Source organism: Hemitrygon akajei, chromosome 1 (genome assembly GCF_048418815.1).
Source record: "Hemitrygon akajei chromosome 1, sHemAka1.3, whole genome shotgun sequence".
Taxonomy (NCBI): domain Eukaryota; kingdom Metazoa; phylum Chordata; class Chondrichthyes; order Myliobatiformes; family Dasyatidae; genus Hemitrygon; species Hemitrygon akajei.
In genome coordinates, this window is record NC_133124.1 from 25,311,197 (window position 1) to 25,331,459 (window position 20,263).

At 40.7% G+C, this 20,263-nt stretch overlaps 1 protein-coding gene across 26 annotated transcripts in view; it reads left to right on the forward strand.

Moving 5' to 3' along the window:
- The window catches only part of LOC140724813 (band 4.1-like protein 3), a 187,562-nt gene that overhangs the window by 98,011 nt on the left and 69,288 nt on the right, over nt 1-20,263 (forward strand). For 20 of the 26 annotated variants that reach the window (XM_073039541.1, XM_073039489.1, XM_073039452.1 and 17 more), the window contains exons 7-9: nt 3,594-3,812; nt 8,160-8,247; nt 12,689-12,853. In XM_073039541.1, coding sequence (XP_072895642.1) covers nt 3,594-3,812; nt 8,160-8,247; nt 12,689-12,853 — 472 coding nt within the window. The remainder of the gene's footprint in view (nt 1-3,593; nt 3,813-8,159; nt 8,248-12,688; nt 12,854-20,263) is intronic. The other 6 variants (XM_073039499.1, XM_073039514.1, XM_073039586.1 and 3 more) reach the window with 1 other exon arrangement.

The following is a 20,263-nucleotide window of genomic DNA, read 5'->3' on the forward strand; positions in this document are numbered from 1 at the left end:
CTGAGTATGACTCTGGCCTTTTCCAGGGTCTACACTGCAAGTGGTCTTATCTTTTTATATTTTACATTCAGTTAATACTCCAGTAGATGGGTGTAAAATATCATGAGACTCTATGAAAAAAAATTGCAGATTCCACCATCTGCAGTTTCTGTTTTGCCTTGGTTGAATTCTTCACCTGCCCTTATACAGTTTCATTATATTTTGAACAGAAGCTCTTTGAAGAATTAGTCAAAACTTATTGGACTACAAAGTATTAAAGTAACAAGCTAGCTGACGTTAAATCACACTTGTACATTTCTCCATGGGAACTTGCGGACAGGAGTTGCGCCCATCAGTCACAGCTTGGCCCTGAACAGCATCATGATCTTTCATAACAGGTCTGGTATCTTGAGACAGGGAAAAGCAAGACATGGTTACATAACAGGCAAAGAAATGCTTGACAGCTGGTTAAGCTATGCCTCTGGCTTGGCAAGTTGTCAACATCTCTGAACGTTTATGCCACCCAGAAGACTTCAGACTCGTTTAAAATCCATTAACTGTTTAAAATTAATCAAACATTTCAAAACTGAAATAATTAAGACTAAAAAGACTTTAAAAAATAAGCCTAAACAATTGAAGGGAATATAAAAACTGACCATTTCAGCTGTGATGGGGTCCGTATCTCCCAAGTTCACTTTCCCTGTGATTTAGGGATTTGTTTAAAAAGAAAATTATGTCCATAAGACATAGGAGTAGTATTAGGCCATTCAACCTATTAAGTCTGCTCCGCCATTCCATCATGGTTGATTTATAATCCCTTTTTAACCCACTCTCCTGCCTTCTATCTGTAACCTTTGACACCCTTAGTAATCAAGAACCTATCAACCTCTGCCATTGGGTATACCCAATGACCTAGCCTCCACAGCCTTTCTGTGACACTGAATTCCACAGATTCACTATCCTGTGGCTAAAGGAATTTCTCCTCATCTCTCTTATAAAGGGATGTCCTTGTATTCTGGGACTTGGACATCTGGTCCTGGACTCCTTCACTCTAGGAATCATTCCCTCCACGTCCACTCTATCTAGGCCTTTCCCCGCTGCTGCCCTCACTTCAGGACACATATTAATGAAAATGCCTAAGCTGCTAAACAGGAAAATATCGGCAGCTTACTGCTGCTCTCACTGGAGAGAAATTTAGAGCTGAAGCAGCATAGTAGTAAAGTTGCAAGACATGTATGCCATAGTGTGTCAGAGATACAAGCCTGAATACTATCAGCTAGTTAGGAAATTTGAATACAGTTAATGTATTGGGAGCAAAAACACAGTGATTAAACCATTAAATGGATGTGTTCACCCATCTGATTCACATCTTGAATAAGGAATTTGATTTTCCTTTCCTGGTTGAGTATGTGACTTTTAGATCCACAGCAATACTGATGATTCTTATTGCCCTCTGACAGAGCTGAACAAGGCTATTCAAAGCAGGGCAATTAGACCTGAGTTGTCTCTGACTATGTCGTCCATGTCCTGAGCATACAATTTTTACAAATTATCTTTTTGCATATAATAATAGTTTTAATAAACTACTTGGGAACTTAAAAAATCATTATATGAAAATGAACAGCTTTTGTGATTTGTTTGTTTTATATTCCTGTGATCTGTCTTAATTTCATTATCAAGTTGTACTCCACTAAAAGCAAAGAATGTCTCCGGTGTTGAGAAATTCTCATGCTGCCAGAAAGAGACATCTGTGACTTACTCCACTAAATTGCATCAGTTCAGAATAGTCAACGTGGAATCTTCATCAAATTCATATTCTTTTCTTTAAAAAGAAATGACTGTATATCTGTGGTGAACTACATATACCTGTCTGGACTGCTCCTGTGGCTCCTCCCACAGACCCCTGCTGACTGCTCCTGTGGCTCCTCCCACAGACCCCTGCTGACTGCTCCTGTGGCTCCTCCCACAGACCCCTGCTGACTGCTCCTGTGGCTCCTCCCACAGACCCCTGCTGACTGCTCCTGTGGCTCCTCCCACAGACCCCTGTATAAAAGCGATTGAGGCCTGAGCCCGGCCTCATTCTCCAGGATGTAGTGTTGTTCATTCTTCCAGTCAATAAAAGCCGATATCTCACTTCTTACATCTCAGAGTGAGTTATTGATGGTGCATCAATATCCACAAGCAAGGGAAAATCTGCAGATGCTGGAAATCCAAGGCAACACACACAAAATGCTACAGGAACATCACAGGCCAGGCAGTATCTATGGAAAGAAATAAACAGTCGATGTTCCAGGCTGAGATCCTTCATCAAGGCCTGAAGAAAGGTCTCGGTCTGAAACGTCAACTGTTCATTCCTTTCCACGGATGCTGCCTGATCTGCCAAGTTCCTCCAGCATTTTGTGTGTGTTGCCATTGACTGCATATCCTTCGACTGTTCCGCCATGCAATACAGGTATCCCCCGCTTTTCGAAACTTCTCTCTACGCCACTTCGCTTTTACGAAAGGCCTACATTAGTACCTGTCTTCGCTAACTGAAAGAAATCTGAAGAGGATTTTCGCTTTTACAAAAAAAGGTGAAAAGCGAAAATAGCGCTCAGCGCTTGTTTTGCAGCGAGCCGTTATAGAGGCAGCGTGCACCCCGAGCAGCGAGAGTGGCGCCACCAAGCGCCTTCACCGGGAACTACACTCAGCGTCAAGCCACCATAGCTTTGAACTGTGTGAGCATCTGTGCTTTATCTCGATTTATTTCGTGCATCCATTAGCAAGATGCATCCTATGGTATCAGAAAAGCCTAAGAGAGCTTGTAAGGGTGTAACGCTTAGCATAAAACTGGACGTAGTTAAGCGTTTCGATCATGGTGAACGAAATAAAGACATTTTTCGTGCGTTGAACTTGCCTGCGTCCACCATTCGTACTAATTACACGCAGAGAGAAAGAATCTTGAAAGCTGCCGATGTTACTATTAGTTCTGCTTGTAGCAAAGTGGTCTCTTTTAGTTGGCATCCAATAATGGATAAAATGGAAAGTCTATTGCTTGAGTGGATTGATGGGTGTAGAAAGTGTGGTGTTCCATTAAGTTACCTTATACTTAAGGAGAAATCGGTCAGTCTTTTTAATAAGCTGAAATAGAAAGCACTGGACGATGGTGACGAAAGTGTTGCAAAAGTGGAATTTAAAGGTAGTCATGGGTGGTTTGATCGGCTTTTGAGGTGAGGGCAGCTTCATAGCTTAAAGGTTACTGGAGAGAGTGCTTCGGCTGATACTGAAACTGCCGAAAAGTTCCTGCTTTTACTATATGTTAGTGTTATTTTAGGTTTATGTGCTATTTGGTATGATTTGGTAGGGGTTTTTTTTGGGTCTGGGAACACTCAAAAATTTTTCCCATATAAATTAATGGTAATTGCTTCTTCGCTTTACGACATTTCGGCTTACAAAAGGTTTCCAAGGAACGCTCTACTTTCGGATAGCGGGGAAAATCTGTACAGGCCTCTCTTACGCTCAATTCCTGAAAAAATATTGATTGTCATTTCTAAAGTCTGATACAACAGTCAACGCTGCTTACGTCCAAAAGTTTGGAAGATCTCAAGTTTCTCTTTCTTTTTCCTCCCATCTAGGTACTACTTGTGTCTGCAACTGAGGGATGACGTTGTCTCTGGACGACTGCCATGTTCTTTTGCCACACATGTCTTGCTTGGTTCGTACACGGTCCAAGCCGAACTGGGGGACTATGACCCAGATGAGTACGGCACTGAGTACATCAGTGAGTTTCGCTTTGCTCCGAATGAAACTAAGGAACTGGAAGAAAAAATAATAGAACTACACAAAACTCACAAGTACGTGTAACAGTGCTTAGGCATGTAATTTGATAGTTTAAAATTGCTGGCAGTTTTCACTGAGTCATTTATAAAATAGTCCATAAATTCAGTCTTGGGTTTAGTTAGATCAAATGGAGAAGGCAAGTCATCTGCCACTAATAAATCCTAATTGCCAAAAAATCAACAACATTTTGCTTTGATATTTTAATTATAAACACTTATCAAGACCTAGGAGCAGAATTACACCATTTGGCCTATCAAGTCTGCTCCACCATTCCATCATGGCTGATTTATTAACCTTCTGAACCCCATTCTCCTGCCTTCTCCCTGCAACATTTGACACCATGATTAATCAAGAACCTATCAACCTCCAGTTTAAATATACCCAATAACCTGGCCTCCACAACCGTCTGTGGCAAAGAATTCCACAGATTCACCCCCCTCTGGCTAAAGAAATTTTTCTTCAACTCTATTCTGAATGGACATCCCACAATTCTAAACCTGCCTCCCTCTGGCCCTTGACTCCCCCACTATAGGAAACACTATAGGCCAGTTGGCCTAACCTTAGTGGCTGGGAAAGTGTTGGGGTCTGTTATTAAGGATCAGGTTTTGGAGTACTTTGAGACTAATGATAAAATAAGTCAAAGTCAGCATGGTTTCTGTGAAGGGAAATCTTGCCTGACAAATCTGTTAGAGTTCTTCGAGGAAGTAACAAGTAGGGTGGGCAAAGGAGAGAGAGTGAATGTCATTCAGTTGGATTTTCAGAAGGCATTAGGTAAAATGCCACAGATGATGCCACTTAACAAGATAAAATCCTATGGCTTTACAGGAAAGATACTGGCATGGATAGTGGAATGGCTGATAGGCAGGGGCAGCTAGTGGGAATAAAGGGGGTCTTTTCTGGTTGTCTGCCAGTGACTAGTGGTGTTCCTCAGGTCAGTATTAGAACAGATACTTTTCACATAGTTTGTCAATGATTTGGATAATGGAATTGATGGCTTAAAGGTTACCGTGTTATGAAGATGGGTGGAGGGATAGGTAGTGCTGAGAAAGTCATGTGTTTGAAGCAGGACTTTGATAAGAATGGGCAAAAAAAGAGGCAATGGAATACAGTGTTGGGAAATATATGATAATACGTTTTGGTAAAAGGAATAATAATGCAGACTATTATTCAACTGGGGAGAAAACTCAAACATCAGAGGTGCAAAGGGACTTAGGAATCCTTGTGCAAGACTCGCAGAAGATTAATTTACAGGTTGAGTCTGTGGTCAGGAAGGCAAATGCAATGTTGGCATTTATTTCAAGGGGAATGGAATATAAAAATAAGGAGATAATGTTGAGTGTATGTAAGACATTGGTCAGGCTGCTCTTGAATATCGTCAACAGTTATGGGCCCTATTTCTCAGAAAGGAGATGTTGTCATTGGAGAGAGTACAGAGGAGGTTCACAAGGATTATTCTGGGAAAGAAGGGGTTAACATATAAAGAGTGTTTGGCAGTTTTGGGCCTGTACTCACTGGAATTTAGAAGAATGTGGGGGGGGGGGGAGGAAGGGAATCTCATTGAAACCTACTGAATGTTGAAAGGACTAGATAGGGTGGATGTGGAGAGGATGTTTCCTATGGTGGGGTATTCAGAACTAGAGGACATAGCCTCAGAATTGAAGGGCGAACTTTTAGAACAGAGGTTAGGAGGATTTTTTTTTAGTTAGAGAGTAGTGAATCTGTCAAACACTTTACCACAGATTGCAGTGGAAACCAAGTCCGTGGGTATCTTCAAAGTGGAAATTGATAGTTTCCTGATTGGTCAGGGCATTAAAGGATATGGGGTTGAGTGAGATCCGGGATCAGTCATGATGGAATGGTGGAGCAGACTCAATGGACTGAATAGCCTGAATTCTGCTCCTATGTCTTTTGATCTTATCCTCTCCAGATCCACCCTTTCCAGGCCTTTCAATATTCAATAGGTTTCTAAACTCCAGCAAGTTCAGACCCAGAGCCATCAACCACTCCTCAAATGCTAACCCTTTGATACCTAGGATCATTCTCATGATCCTCCTCTGGACATAAGAACATAACAAATAGGAGCAGGAGTAGGCCATCCAGCCCATCGAGCCTGCGCCACCATTCAATAAGATCATGGCTGATCTGTCCATAAAGTCTGCTCCATCTACCTGCCTTTTCCCCATAATCCTTAATTCCCCTACTATGTAAAAACCTATCTAACTGTATCTTAAATATAGTGAAGAAGCCTCAACTGCTTCCCTAGGCAGAGAATTCCACAGATTCACCACTCTCTGGGAAAAACAGTTTCTTCTCATCTCCGTCCTAAATCTTCTCCCCTAATCTTGAGGCAATGTCCCCTAGTTCTAGTCTCACCTACCAATGGAAACAACTTTCCTACTTCTATCTTATCTATCCCTGCAAAATTTTGTATGTTTCTATAAGATCCCCTCTCATTCTTCTGAACTCCAGAGAATATAGTCCCAGGCGACTCAATCTCTCCTCATAGGTTAAACCCTTCATCCCTGGAATCAACCTAGTGAACCTCCGTCCTCTGCACTGCCTCCAAAGCCAGTATATCCTTCCTCAAGTATGGAGACCAGAACTGCACACAGTACTCCAGGTGCGGCCTCACCAGTACCCTGTACAGTTGCAGCATGACCTCTCTGCTCTTGAATTCAATTCCCCTAGCAATGAAGGCCAACATTCCGTTTGCTGCCTTAATAACCTGTTGTACCTGCAAGCCAACTTTTTGCTATTCATGCTCAAGTTGGACTCTAATACCAGCACATCTTTCTTAGATAAGGAGCTGAAAACTGCACATAATACTCCAAATGCAGTCTGATCAATGCCTTGTAAAGTCTTAGCATCACATCTTTGCTTTTGTGTTCTAGTCCTCTCAAAATGAAAGCTAACATTGCATTTGTTTTCCTTACCATTGACTCAACCTGCAAGTTAAACTTTAGGGAATCCTGCATGAGGACTCCCAAGTTCGTCTGCACCTCTAATTTCTGAATTTTCTGCCCAGTTAGAAAACAGTTCCGGCTTTTCTTCCTTCTCCCAAAGTCCCTGACCATGAAATTCCCTAAACTACCTTCCAAGTGCCCACAATCTGACTGAATCCTTCTGTAAACACATTGCTCCCTCAACACTGCCTGCAAATTAAAAAAAATAAAATTGATTACAAAATGAGATTTATGAAAAACAAATTATGATAAGCCTCAAACTTGTAAATTGTGTAATTTATCAAATGTTTCTCTTGATGTTTTTTCTTGGCCACTGTCTTGTGTCTTTTTAAACTGGAATTAAAAGGCGGCCAACAGCAGCAGCAAACAGAATATGCACAGTGCTTCCTGTGGATAACAATTTAATTAGCTTCACTAATGCTAATTCCCATGATATAGAACAGTTGTTTACCAGTGACCTACTGCAAATCATTTTGGATTCAAAGTTGTATGTTGGCTGTGCTTACAGTCTGAATACATTGGAGCATTTCTGACTAATCAATGGTATTAAGTGTCTTGTGTTTTTAATTTTAATTCTCGAGGTGTTCAAGTTTTGGTTAAATTATTCTTCAGAGATTTGAACCTTTATCTAAATGAATGTGTGAAATATCCATTTTTTTATGCCTTGTTGGCTACATGTTTAAAGTCAGAAAGAATCTGGTTTATTTGGCTATTTGCAACATGCATTTCTTTTCTCTGAGGACATTATAGTTTCCCTTTTTGAAGTAATGAACCTGTGTCCTCAGTTCATCTCACTTTAGAGTTACATCTGTTGTCATTAACCCGGTGATTTTTGTGTTAGGAAACATGTGGCCTACTTGCCTGGTCTTCAAAATGCAGGACGCTGCCTCTGTAATTAATGACCTATAAGCGGAACATTTGTATTTGGTCTTGATGCAGGGAATCCACCCAAAAAGTCGACAGTTCCTTTCACAAATGCTGCAATTGTTGCTCCAGATTCCTGCATCTGCATCTCGTTTCTCCTCTAACGTTTCTTTTCTAAGCATAAATATTGCCATTGTATACGTAATGTTTTCTACCCCTGGTTATTTTGTAAGAGGATGAAAAGAAAAGAAATTGGATAGGTATATGGACAGGAAAGGAATGGAAGGTTATGGGCTGAGTGCAGGTTGGTGGGACTAGGTGAAAGTAAGCGTTCGGCATGGACTAGAAGGGCCGAGATGGCCTGTTTCCGTGCTGTAATTGTTATGTGGTTACATAGAATGCATGGCTATGCATGAAAATGCACACAGTTGGAGAGGGTTTTTTTTTACATTTTTGGATAGATTTGTAACATTCAAAATGCAGAACTTGGTAAATGAAATGAATAAAGTTCTAATTGTTGTTGATATTTTTTAGGGGCATGTCACCTGCAGAAGCAGAAATGCATTATTTGGAAAATGCCAAAAAGCTGTCTATGTACGGAGTGGACTTGCATCATGCCAAGGTACAGCTAAACGCAGAGTTGTCATTTCAGAATCTTTTCATCTCTGCTTGAATAGACCGACATGCTTACTGCTGCAGAGTTTAATTTGCTAAAAATGAAATACTTACCAATAGTGAAACTGAACCAAAGAACCGCAGTGCTGGAGATACAGCTGTTTTATTCCAGTTGATTGGAACTCTTTTCTGTCTGTCAGTTCAGCTGTATAAATATAAGAGCTGATTAGAGAAAGGAAGGAAATGAGCGTTACTTTGATCAATCAGATAACCATCAAAGTACTGACCTACAGTATAAATGGAATCAGCAAGTAGTTTGCTGTTTCATTAGAAATGTACAGACCACACAACAGTTCATGAACTTTGATTAGCTCCAACAGTCCTTCGTTGCCACAGAGTAATGTGAAATGAATACAGAGAGCAGCCGAGTTTAAATGTAAAAGTTCAATGTAAATTTATTGTCAAGCTATGTATATGTCACTGTACACTACCCTGAGATTCATTTTCTTGCAAGCAGTCACAGTTGAACAAAGAAATACAATAGAAACAAATAAAAGTTACACACAAAGACTGACAACCAATGTGCAAAAGGCAAACTGCGGAAATACAAAAAAATAAATAATACTGAAACCTTGAGTTGTAAAGTCATTGAAAGTGAGTCAGTAGGTTATGGAATCAGTTCAGAGTTAAGGTGTGTGATGTTATCCACACTAGCTTAGGAGTTTCACGATTAGAACTTAGAAATCTACTGCACATTACAGGCTCTTCCGGCCTACAATGTTGTGCCGACCGTGTAACCTACTCTAGAAACTGCCTAAAATTACTTAGAACATAGATTGTAGGGTACTTGTTGGCAGTACCCCTTGTAGATGTGCACAGTGGTGGGAAGGGCTTTGCCTGTGATGGACTGGGCTGTATCCTCCACGTTTTTCATTAGTAGGGTAAATCTTGTACCTACAATTCATATAGATGTTTTGCGATGCATGCAATTTACAGATACTTGGCCTCTGCCTATGTCTGATGCATAATCACAAACCAAACATGCAGACACAGGGCTATGTCAAGTACGATGAAAAATTAATGCCAGCTGCAGCTCCGCTGGTACCACTTGTGTGAGGAGCTTGTCTGTTCAAGCAAGGTGGTCAGAAATCTAGGTTAACAATCTGTAGCCCAGAAGGACTGCTGTACTGCCTAAGATGAGGTATTGAAATGAGATCCAATCTACTGTCTCAGATAGAGGTAGAATATCCATTGCTATGAAACGAGGGGATGTAAACCTCAGGGTTCTGCCTGATATTTATCACTCAATTGACCTCACCAAAATAGGTTATCCAAGCATGTTATCATCTTGCTGTGAGCAGAAGGTTGCTGAATTCAAATTGCCATGCTTCCTACATCATAATCATGACCAGACTTTATTGCCATTGCTGAAGTAGAAGTGAGGGGTGCTAATAAAAGTCCAATTTTTTCAGTTATTGTTTATATTTAATCATAATAAGCACCATCAAGTGTAGAACCTGCGGCACTGATTCCTGAAAGGAAAATACTTGCTTTACTCTGCAGATCTGGTAGCATAGTGGTTAGCACAATGCTTTACAGTACTGGCAACTCAGGTTTAATATCTACCACTGCCTGTTAGGAGTTTATACATTCTCCCCACGACCATGTGAGTTTCCTTCAGGTGCTCCAGTTTCCTCCCCGAGTCTAAAGACATACTGGTGGGTAGCTTAATTGGTTATTGTAAATTGTCCCATAATAAGGCTAGTTAGGTCAAGGGATTGCTGGATACCATGGCTCGAAGGAACAGAGGGCCTATTCTGCACTGTATCTCAATAAAATAACATAAATAAATAATTCCCCATGTTACACTCCAACGTGGAATCCTGCTGATTTCCTTTAACCTGTCTACTCTCCCGATCGAAACCTGCACTTCGCCTTGATCTAAATTCTTTAGACGCGGGTTGGCAGAATTCATTATTTTGGAAACATAACTTTATGTCTAGAAGTCATTGTAGCCCAGCAGGCTAAAACAAAGTGGCTCATTGAAAAGGGCATTAGCAAGTTGCCTGCTGCTTATATCCAGCTAAGGACAGTTCACTTGTTAGAGACGAAGGGTCTGGGCCCAAAACATCAACTGTTTATTCCTCTCCACAGGTGCTGCCTGACCTGCTGAGTTCCTCCACCGTTTTGTGTATGTCACTTGTTATGAATTGGGTTACAGATCTATTTGGCATTGCCTATGAGTGGTTCCAACTCTCCAGTCACCCCTGGAGGTCTTTTCTAGGCTGTAGAGCGATAAGCTGACAGGTTGATCAGCAGCAGGTTACTGACTACTTGCCCAACTCTGACGATCGATTACCAGGTTTATTTCAAGGGCTTTACTCAATTTGCATTTATAAAGCTCATTAAGTTCCGTAGAGTATTCCTTACCTCTTCACAGAGCTGTTATCAGGCAGATCTAAAGTGCAGCAGATACTGGAAATGTGCAATAGAAAATGAAAATGCAGCAAGTTGGGTATTATCCATGGATGAGGTTATTAACTTGAAACATTCCCAGATACTTACTAATTTGCTGAGTATTTCCAGCATTCATTGTTTTGTTTAATTATATTTTCTAAATATAAACTGACACCAGGCCATATAGGTTTCTAAAAGTCTGCTCAAAAGATAGGTTTGAAGGAGTGATATAAGGAAATAGAAAGGAGTAAGATATACTTCATAGAAAAGTACAGCACAGAAACAACCCCTCTATTCCATGCCAAATCATTTAAAATGCCTACTTCCATCAGCCTGCAATAGGACCATGGCCCTCCATCCCTCTACCAGCCATGTACCTATCCAAACTTCTCTTCAATGTTGAAATTCAGCTCGCATGCACCACTTACACTGGCAGTTCATTCCACACTCTCACCACTCTCTGAGTGAAGAAGTTTCCCCTCATGTTCCCCTTAAACTTCTCACCATTCACCCTTAACCCATGGTCTCTAGTTGTAGTCTCACCCAACCTCAGTGGAAAAAGCCTGCTTGCATTTACCCTATCTATACCCTTCACAATTTTGTATAACTCTATCAAATCGCCTCTCAATCTTCTACGTTCCAAGGAAAAATGTCCTTGGGGGCTGAAAGATGGAGGGACTTGAGGTTCAGGTAAAGCTTTGACTCTATCCTAAACATGGTCTAATTGTAAATCAACAGGCACTGGATGAGGGAGGGGAGAGTATGTTGGTGGGATGATGTGAGTGAGATTGGGTTTGGATGAGTTTCAAATTACAGAAGGCAGAAAATAAAAAGTTGGCCAGCAGTGTATTATGGCAGTTGAAACCAGACGTATTGAGCAATGGTGAAGGATCAGCAGGAGATTCAAATTCATTAATTTTTCTCACATACATGAAAGCATGCAGTAAAATGTGTTGTTTGTATTAACAACCAACACAACCTGAGGATGTGCTGGGGGTAGCGTTTCGGGCACTAGCATGCCACACCAGCAATGCTCAGCAGAAGAACAGCAACAAAACAACACAGCAAAACAAATAAGCCCTTTTCCCCACTCCCATCCACTGTTATGTTGGCTTACTGGGTGTTGGCTTTCTGGCTGTAGTTCTTGAAGAAACTTGTAGCTTTTTTTAAATAACGCACAAAATGTTGGAGAAACTCAGCAGGTGAACTGCTCATCTAAATAGAAGTTTGACTCAAGACTATATCTTGCTGGAAGATAGCCAGGTATACGGAGAGGAATAAACAGTCTACGTTTCAAGTCAAGATCCTTTATTGGGACTTTGTTCAATAGTTTATTCATTTCCATAGGTGCTGCCTGATCTGCTGAGTTCCTCCAGCACCTTGTGTGTGTTGCTCTGGATTTCCAGCATCTGTAAAATCTTTTCTGTTTGGGCCTTTCTTTCAAGTTCTCTTGATCTGCTGAGGTAAAGTTGGTGGGAATTGGATAAATGTGGCAGATATAACTATCAGCTTCAGGTATTCTGCCAGAGTTACCATATGCATGCCGACAATTCTGACGTGTTTCTGATATTTGACTAATAAAATCATGGAGGTTATTCCACTGGCAAGAGTTCATTAATACAAGACTCACAACATCCAGAGTGGAGCCCATGGTTTTACTATCAGGTTATGAAGACTGGGCAGTTAGATGGTACTCCAGATCTGTGGTGACTTCTGCAACTGAAGTACAAAATTGTGGACTAGTTTTTGGCAGCAGCCCAATATCAGAAGTACTCAACCCTCTATCCACTGGAGCCTGGCGGAATTGTTCCACCTGATTTCTAATGTTCTGTAAGCTTTGAAACCCTCTGCACTGAGATGCTTGCAGGTTCAGATATAATTTCAGGTCGGCCATTGCTATTTTGTAATTTTGAATAACAACACTGCAATATTTTATAACATTTTGTGTTTAGTGATGATTAAAATTACATGTCAGTGTTTTGCTTTGCAAGGATTCGGAAGGAGTTGATATTATGCTTGGCGTGTGTGCAAGTGGGCTGCTCATCTACAGAGACAGATTGAGAATAAACAGATTTGCCTGGCCTAAGGTTCTCAAGATCTCATACAAAAGGAACAACTTTTATATCAAAATCCGGCCCAGTGAAGTAAGTTCAAATGTAAGCTTTGGATTTACTTGGATCACTTAAGTTGCAAACAAGATCTGAAAGTAATTAATAAATAACTGAACTGCTGCCTGGGTTCTCTGCAGAAAAGGTATGGTGTTTCACTTATGACATAGGAGGAGGGTAGTTCACAAAGCAATCTCATTCCTCTCTAATTTTCCATTAACCTGATTTCTCCATCTTGCCAGCATCTCTCACTTGCATATACAGTGTATCTCTTTGGGATGTGGCAGGAAACTAGAGAGCCAGTGAGAACATGCAAACTCCATAAAGACAGTACTGGAGATCAGAATTGAATTGAAGCTGTGAGGCACCAACTCTACTGTGTCACAATTAGAAGTACAGAGTGGAAAGTGACTGTTGAGTCCTGTTGGCTCTTAAACAGATATCTTTCCAACATTAACTCCACATAAACACATTCATAGAACAGTATAAAACATTACAGGTCTCAGGGCCCATGATGTTGTGCCAACTTTTTAACCTACAGTGCCTATAAAAAGTAGTCACCCCATTTGGAAGTTTTCATGTTTTAATGCGTTACAACATTGAATCACAGTGGGTTTAATTTGGCATTTTTTGACAGTGACTGACGGAAAAAGACCTTTCACGTCAAGTGAAAACCGATCTCTACAAAGTAATCTAAATTAATTACAAATATAAAACACAAAATAATTGATTGCGTAAGTATTCACCCCCTTTCATATGACAGGTGCAGCCAATTGATTTTAGAAACCACATAATTACCATGTGCAGTCAAGGTGTTTCAATTGATTGTAAAAATACACCTGTATCTGGAAGGTCCAGCTGCTGGTGAGTCAGTATCCTGGCAAAAACTACACCATGAAGACAAAAGAACACTCCAAGCAACTCCACAAAAATGTTTTTGAAAAGTACAAGTCAGGAGATGGATACAAGAAAATCTCCAAGTCACTGAATATCCCTTGGAGTACAGTTAAGTCAGTTATCAAGAAATGGAAAGAATATACTGTAAAGCACAGCTGTAAATTTGCCCAGAGCAGGCCGCCCTCAAAGACTGAGTGGCCATGTAAGAAGGGGACTAGTGAGGGAGGCCACCAAAATACTTATGACAACTCTGGAGGAGTTTCAAGATTCAAGATTCAAAAACTTTATTGTCATTCTGACCGTACATCAGCTTTACAGGGCAGAATGAGACAGCGTTTCCCAGGGGCAGTGCAGTCATAACATAACAAATGCAACAATAAATAGTAAACACAACAATAAATAGTAAAACACAACAGCCACATGTTGGTTAAAATCAAGTTATAAGTGTCCAGTGCAAGTTAAAAGTGTCCAAAGCAGAGTCAAGTAGAGCAGCTATTTAGCAGTCTGACTGCCTGTGGGAGGAAGCTGTTTAGTAGCCTTGTGGTTTTTGTTTTGATGCTCCTGTAACGTTTGCCTGATGGCAGAAGAACAAACAGTTTATGGAGAGGGTGTGAGGGGTCTTTAATGATGTACCGTGTTTTCTGGAGGCATTGACTCTGAAAGAGGTCTTGGACAGAAGGTAGGGAGACCCCAATAACCTTTTCTGCTCCCCTAACCACCCTCTGCAAGGCTTTTTTGTCAGCAGCACTGCAGCTGGAGTACCAGGTTGTGATGCAAAAGGTCAGCACACTCTCAACCACGCCTCTGTAGAATGTAGTTAAGATGTTAGTGGGCAGTGATGCTTGTTTAAGTTTCCTCAGAAAGTGCAATCTCTGCTGGGCCCGTTTCACAATCCCAGTGGTGTTCCTGGACTAGGTGAGATTGTCTGAGATCTGCACCCCAAGGAATTTGATGTCTTCCACTCTTTCCACTGTGGAGCCGCTGATGCTGAGGGGTGTGTGCTCGGGCTGAGACCGTCTGAAATCGACGATCATCTCCTTGATTTTGGTGACATTAAGCATCAAGTTGTTGTCTCTGCACTAGCTCTCTAGGTGTTTGACCTCCTCCCTGTACGTTGTTTCATCATTTTTGCTGATGAGCCCCACCACTGTGGTATCATCAGCAAATTTAATGATCAGGTTCCCTTGAATCTGGCTGCACAGTCATGTGTTAGCAGTGTAAACAGCAGTGGGCTGAGCACACAGCCTTGTGGGGATCCAGTGCTCAGTGTGACGGAGTCAGAGATGTTCCTGCCAACACGGACTGACTGTGGTCTCTCTGTCAAGAAATCCAGAATCCAGCAACACATGGCAGTGTTGAGGCCAAGCAGCGACAGTGGCTGAGATGGAAGAGACTGCACATAAAACAACCGTTGCCCGGGTGCTTTACCAATTGCAGCTTTATGGGAGAGTGGCAAAGAGAAAGCTATTGTTGGGGGAAGAAAACTCCCATGAAATCTCAACTAGAGCTTGCCAGAAGGCATGTGGGAGACTCTGAAGTCAGCTGGAAGAAGGTTCTATGGTCTGATAAAACCAAAATTGAGGTTTTTGACCATCCAACTAAAGTTATATTTGGTGTAAGCCTCACACTGCACATCATCAAAAACACACCATCCCTACTGTGAAGCATGGTGGTGACTGCATCAGGCTGTGGGGATGCTTCACTGCAGCAGGCCCTGGAAGGCTTGTGAAGGTAGAGCATAAAATGAATGCAGCAAAATACAGGAGAATTCTGGAAGAAAACCTGATGCAGTCTGCAAGAGAACTGTGACTTGGAAAAAGATTTGTTTTCCAGCAAGAAAATGATCCCAAGCATAAAGCCAAAGCTACACAAAAATGGCTTAAAAACAACAAAGTTAATGTCCTGGAATGACCAAGTCAGGATCCAGACCTCAATCTAATTGAGAATTTGTGGTTGGACTTGAAAAGGGCTGTTCACTCAAGATCCCCATGCAATCTGAGAGCAGTTTTGTAAAGAATAATTGGGAAATTTTACAGTGCCCAGATGTGCAGAGCCAATAGAGACCTATCCACAAAACTCAAGGCTATAATTGCTGCCAAAGGTGTACCTACTAAATACTGACTTGAAGGGGGTGAATACTTGTGCAATCAATTGTTCTGTGTTTTATATTTTTAATTAACTTAGATCACTATGTAGAGATCTTTTTTCACTTTGACGCAAGTCTTTTTCTGTTGATCAGTGTCAAAAAAGCCAAATGAAATCCACTGTGGTTCAATGTTGGAAAACAATAAAACACGAAAACATCCGAAGGGAGGGAAGTACTTTTTATAGGCACTGTACTTCAAGATGAATCTAACCCTCCCCTCCCAGGTAGTCCTCCATTTCTCTTTCATCCATGTATCTGTCTTAAATGTCTCTAATGTATCTGCCTCTACTACCAGCCCTGATTGTGCGTTCCCTGCACTATAAACACTTTGACATCCCTTCTGTTTATTGCAATAGCTTAATTTCTGTTCATGTGGTTGTTTAGAAGTTGCTTTTAATTACTACATTATTTAAGAATGTAATAATAGTCCCTATCACATAAGCATTGTATTAAATTATAATTCTCAAAACACTAAATTATATAATTCTTAATATAACCATATAACAATTACAGCACAGAAACAGGCCATCTCAGCCCTTCTAGTCCGTGCCGAACGCTTACTCTCACCTAGTCCCACCGACCTGCACTCAGCCCATAACCCTCCATTCCATTCCTTTCCTGTCCATATACCAATCCAATTTTACTTTAAATGACAATACCAAACCTGCCTCTACCACTTCTACTGGAAGCTCGTTCCACACAGCTACCACTCTCTGAGTAAAGAAATTCCCCCTTATGTTATCCTTAAACTTTTTTGCCCCCTAATTCTCAAATCATGTCCTCTTGTTTGAATCTGCCCTACTCTCAATGGAAAAAGCCTATCCGCGTCAACTCTGTCTATCCCACTCATAATTTTAAATATCTCTATCAAGTCCCCCCTCAACTTTCTATGCTCCAAAGAATAAAAACCTAATATTGTTGATTAACAGTTTTTTCTGCAAGAGATTGATCATAAGCTTCTGTAGCTGTCTCTATCAGGAACACTTAAAATATAATACTTGCTTTATTTCCACAAAATTCTGGGAGATCTATTTTAATGGTTTCTCCAGTGGGATGTTCATGGTTTGAAACATTTCCATATTTTAAGATGTACGACAAAAATAACTCTGGAAGCCGAGAAGCCCAGTTTGTAACTTCATTGTTGAACGTTCAAGAGTAGGTGGCCTGGATTCAGTAAGAGTATGTTGGCAGCTCTGTATCCAGCTGCAGGCTTCTCCTCTGCCAGGAAATTTGGGATTTCCATACCACATAAGTCATGAATCTGCAGGCAGCTATTCCCTGACCTTTCTTCAATTGCATTCTGATGTTGAGCAATCTGCTACAGACTCGTGTCTGTCACAGGGAGTTCATTATTTTCTGTAAGAACAAATAGCTGCGGGGCTCTGTTTTTGTAGTTTAAATCTTTTAACTGTTTTGATTTTATTGAAATATTTTAACTATTTGAATTTTGTGAGTAGTTTGGCTTAGTAATAGTAGCATAAGTGGCTGGAAGATTTTCAGTGCTGTTTACACCTGTATTGTGGATGTGGTTTGTTCTGCTCTGTGTTCCACCCCTACCACGTGGAGCTATTTATGTCACAGATGGCCCTGCAACTGAGCATAGGGCTAGTTTCCTTGAGCAAGTTCTCACTAAGGGAGACACAGGATGTTGGTGGAAACTGTTAGTAGGTCAGCAGTGAATATGTGCAGCTCACATCTGTCAACAGATTCTGGGGCATTGTGAAGCAAATTCTGAGCCTGCCTTGCTGCTAAAAAGAGAAAGGCACAGAAATTCAGGTGTTCTTTGAAATAAATAAGATAATGAGTCTGATATTGCCAAATGCAGGAGGTAGACCTTAAGGCAACTAATTATGATGTGCTGGTCTACTATTTATTAATAATATTTAACTAGAACATAGAGTACTACAGCACAGTACAGGCCCTTCAGCCCACAATGTTGTGCTGACCTTATAACGTACTCTCAAATCAATCTGACCCTTCACTCATATGTAGCCCACCATTTTTTTTCATCATCAATGTGCTTTTTCTGTTTTGATTTGATTTGTTCTGATTTGACCCTCTGTCAAATCACCTCTCATCCTCCTTCACTCCAAAGAGAAAAACCCAAGCTCGCTCAACCGATCTTAATAAGACGTGCTCTCTAATCCAGATAGCATCATCAGTCCTGATGAAGGGTCTTGGCTATTTACTCCTTTCCATAGATGCTACCTGGCCTGCAAGTTCTTTCTGTATTTTGTGTGTGTGGTTTGGATTTCCAGCATCTGCAGATTTTCTTACCTTTGAGCATCTTGGTAAAATCTCCTCTGCACCCTCTATAAAGCAGTGACATCATTCCCATAATAAGGCGACCAGGAATGAATAAAAGTTTAAATAAAGGTTTTTTTGACAGCTTGTTTACCAAAGACGTTCCAATTCTGGCTAAAGGACAATACAATTCAGCCGGCAAAAGTACATTTGGAACAGATCAGTGAAGTGCTGTTCACTGCCAGTCATTTTGGATTGATGCCACATCTTTTGTTTGTATTTTGAGTAGCTACGTGCCAGCCTTACATGTTGCATTTTCAAACCTGATGTCATTACAGTTTTATTTCAGTACAATATGATGATTGACAGATGCCTTTCTGGTGCAATGAGTAGCCCTGTGCTCTATTTTTAATTTTGTATTTTGATTAGCAGTTTATTACTCTCTGCAGTACAGACAAATTCACAATGAGTCAACATTACCCTGTCATAGATAGTTAGTGCCAAGTTAGATGAATTAGTATCAATTTCAAATTTGTGCAACTCTGCAAATATTTAGAAATTTGGTACATGAAGTAATCTTAATTGCAGAAAATGGTGAGAATCTGTTATACATGTTGTCAGTGAAAACTACATTTCAAATATATTACCCAATTTTTGTCTTGTTGTTTTATCAGCAAATGTAAATCCAAGATAAAATACTGAAGAGGGCTATTTGACTAAATAAAATCTCGCTATTCCATCAGAATTTCAACTGATAAAGCTGCTTGGGTTAAAATTTATTTGGGCAGTAAATCAAAATTTCTAGCTCACTTTGGATGAGTGTTTTTGTTCTCTACCAACAACAACGCAGAACAGAGCAGACCAGGCTCTTCAATGTACTTCAGGGAAAAAAATATTTTACTGTCGTTTATGTTCCTTATGGCCTATTGGAATTTATCTCGTTTTCACAAAAAAATTTCTGTAAACATCCACTTGCTATAATTAATTTGTCTTTCGTCATATGCAACCCTGAGTTTCATTTTCTTGCAGGCATGCTCAATAGGTCCATAACTGAATAATAACCATAATAGAATTAGTGGGTGTTCAACCACTGTGCAAATACAAAAAATGGTTCAAATGGTTCCATTTAATATCAGGGAATGGATACAGTATACGACCTGAAACTCTTACTCTTCATAGACGGCCGTGAAAAACAGAAGAGAACCCCAAAGAATGAACAACAGAAAAACAGTGGAACCCCAAAGCTTCCTCCCAAGCCAAAGCATCAACCTCCCCCTCCACCCATTTCAGCAGAAAGCGTCAATGCCCACCACCAACCAAGCAACAGCAAACCCCCAAAGAGAGACCATGACCTGCAGACAACAAAAACTCAAGCTTGCCCAACAGTTTGACATGCCACAGGCTCTCTATCTCTCTCACTAACAATGGACACTGAGGTGTCACCTGTATCACAGCGAAAGGGGAGACTAACATACAGAAAAAAATAATAAATAAATGAGCAATAAGTATCAAGAAATGGTTATGCATATTATGAAGTGGTTTCTACATTTAGGAATTAGTGTTTGCATGACAAAGTACTTAGTGCTGGAACACACTTGAAACGATTGAAGTAGATTCATGTCACTGCCACTGCACTGCTAAGTCCCTTATCTGTCCTTAACAAATGCCTTCCTAAAATAGTGCTGTTCTTTCCTGTCCTGTACAGTTAAGAGGAAAAAAAGAGAATTGCTTTCTGTTGCCAACAGCTTTGCTCATGAGTGGATTAACGAGAAGTTGAATTTCATTACCACTTTTTGACTTAAAAACCAAGTGTGTAAGGAATCATGCTTTTTTTTTTTGTTTGTGAATCCAGAGCATTCCATTTATGGTACAGGTCTGCTAGGCTTTTGAAGGCAGGTGTTGTCAGGGAAGGCCGCAGTGCCTGTTGCCTTGAAAACTGGCTTCCTGCTTGTTTGACTTTTCCGACGGAATGAATGGGCACCAAATTTGTATTGAGTATTAAAAGGCCTAGATAGAATGGAGGTGGAGAGGATGTTTCCAATAATTGGAGAGTCTTGGACGAGAGGGCACAGCCTCAATATAGAAGGACATCCCTTTAGAACATACTGTGGAGAAATTTCTTTGGCCAGAGGGCGGTGAATCTATGGAATTCAATGCTACAGGTTGCCACC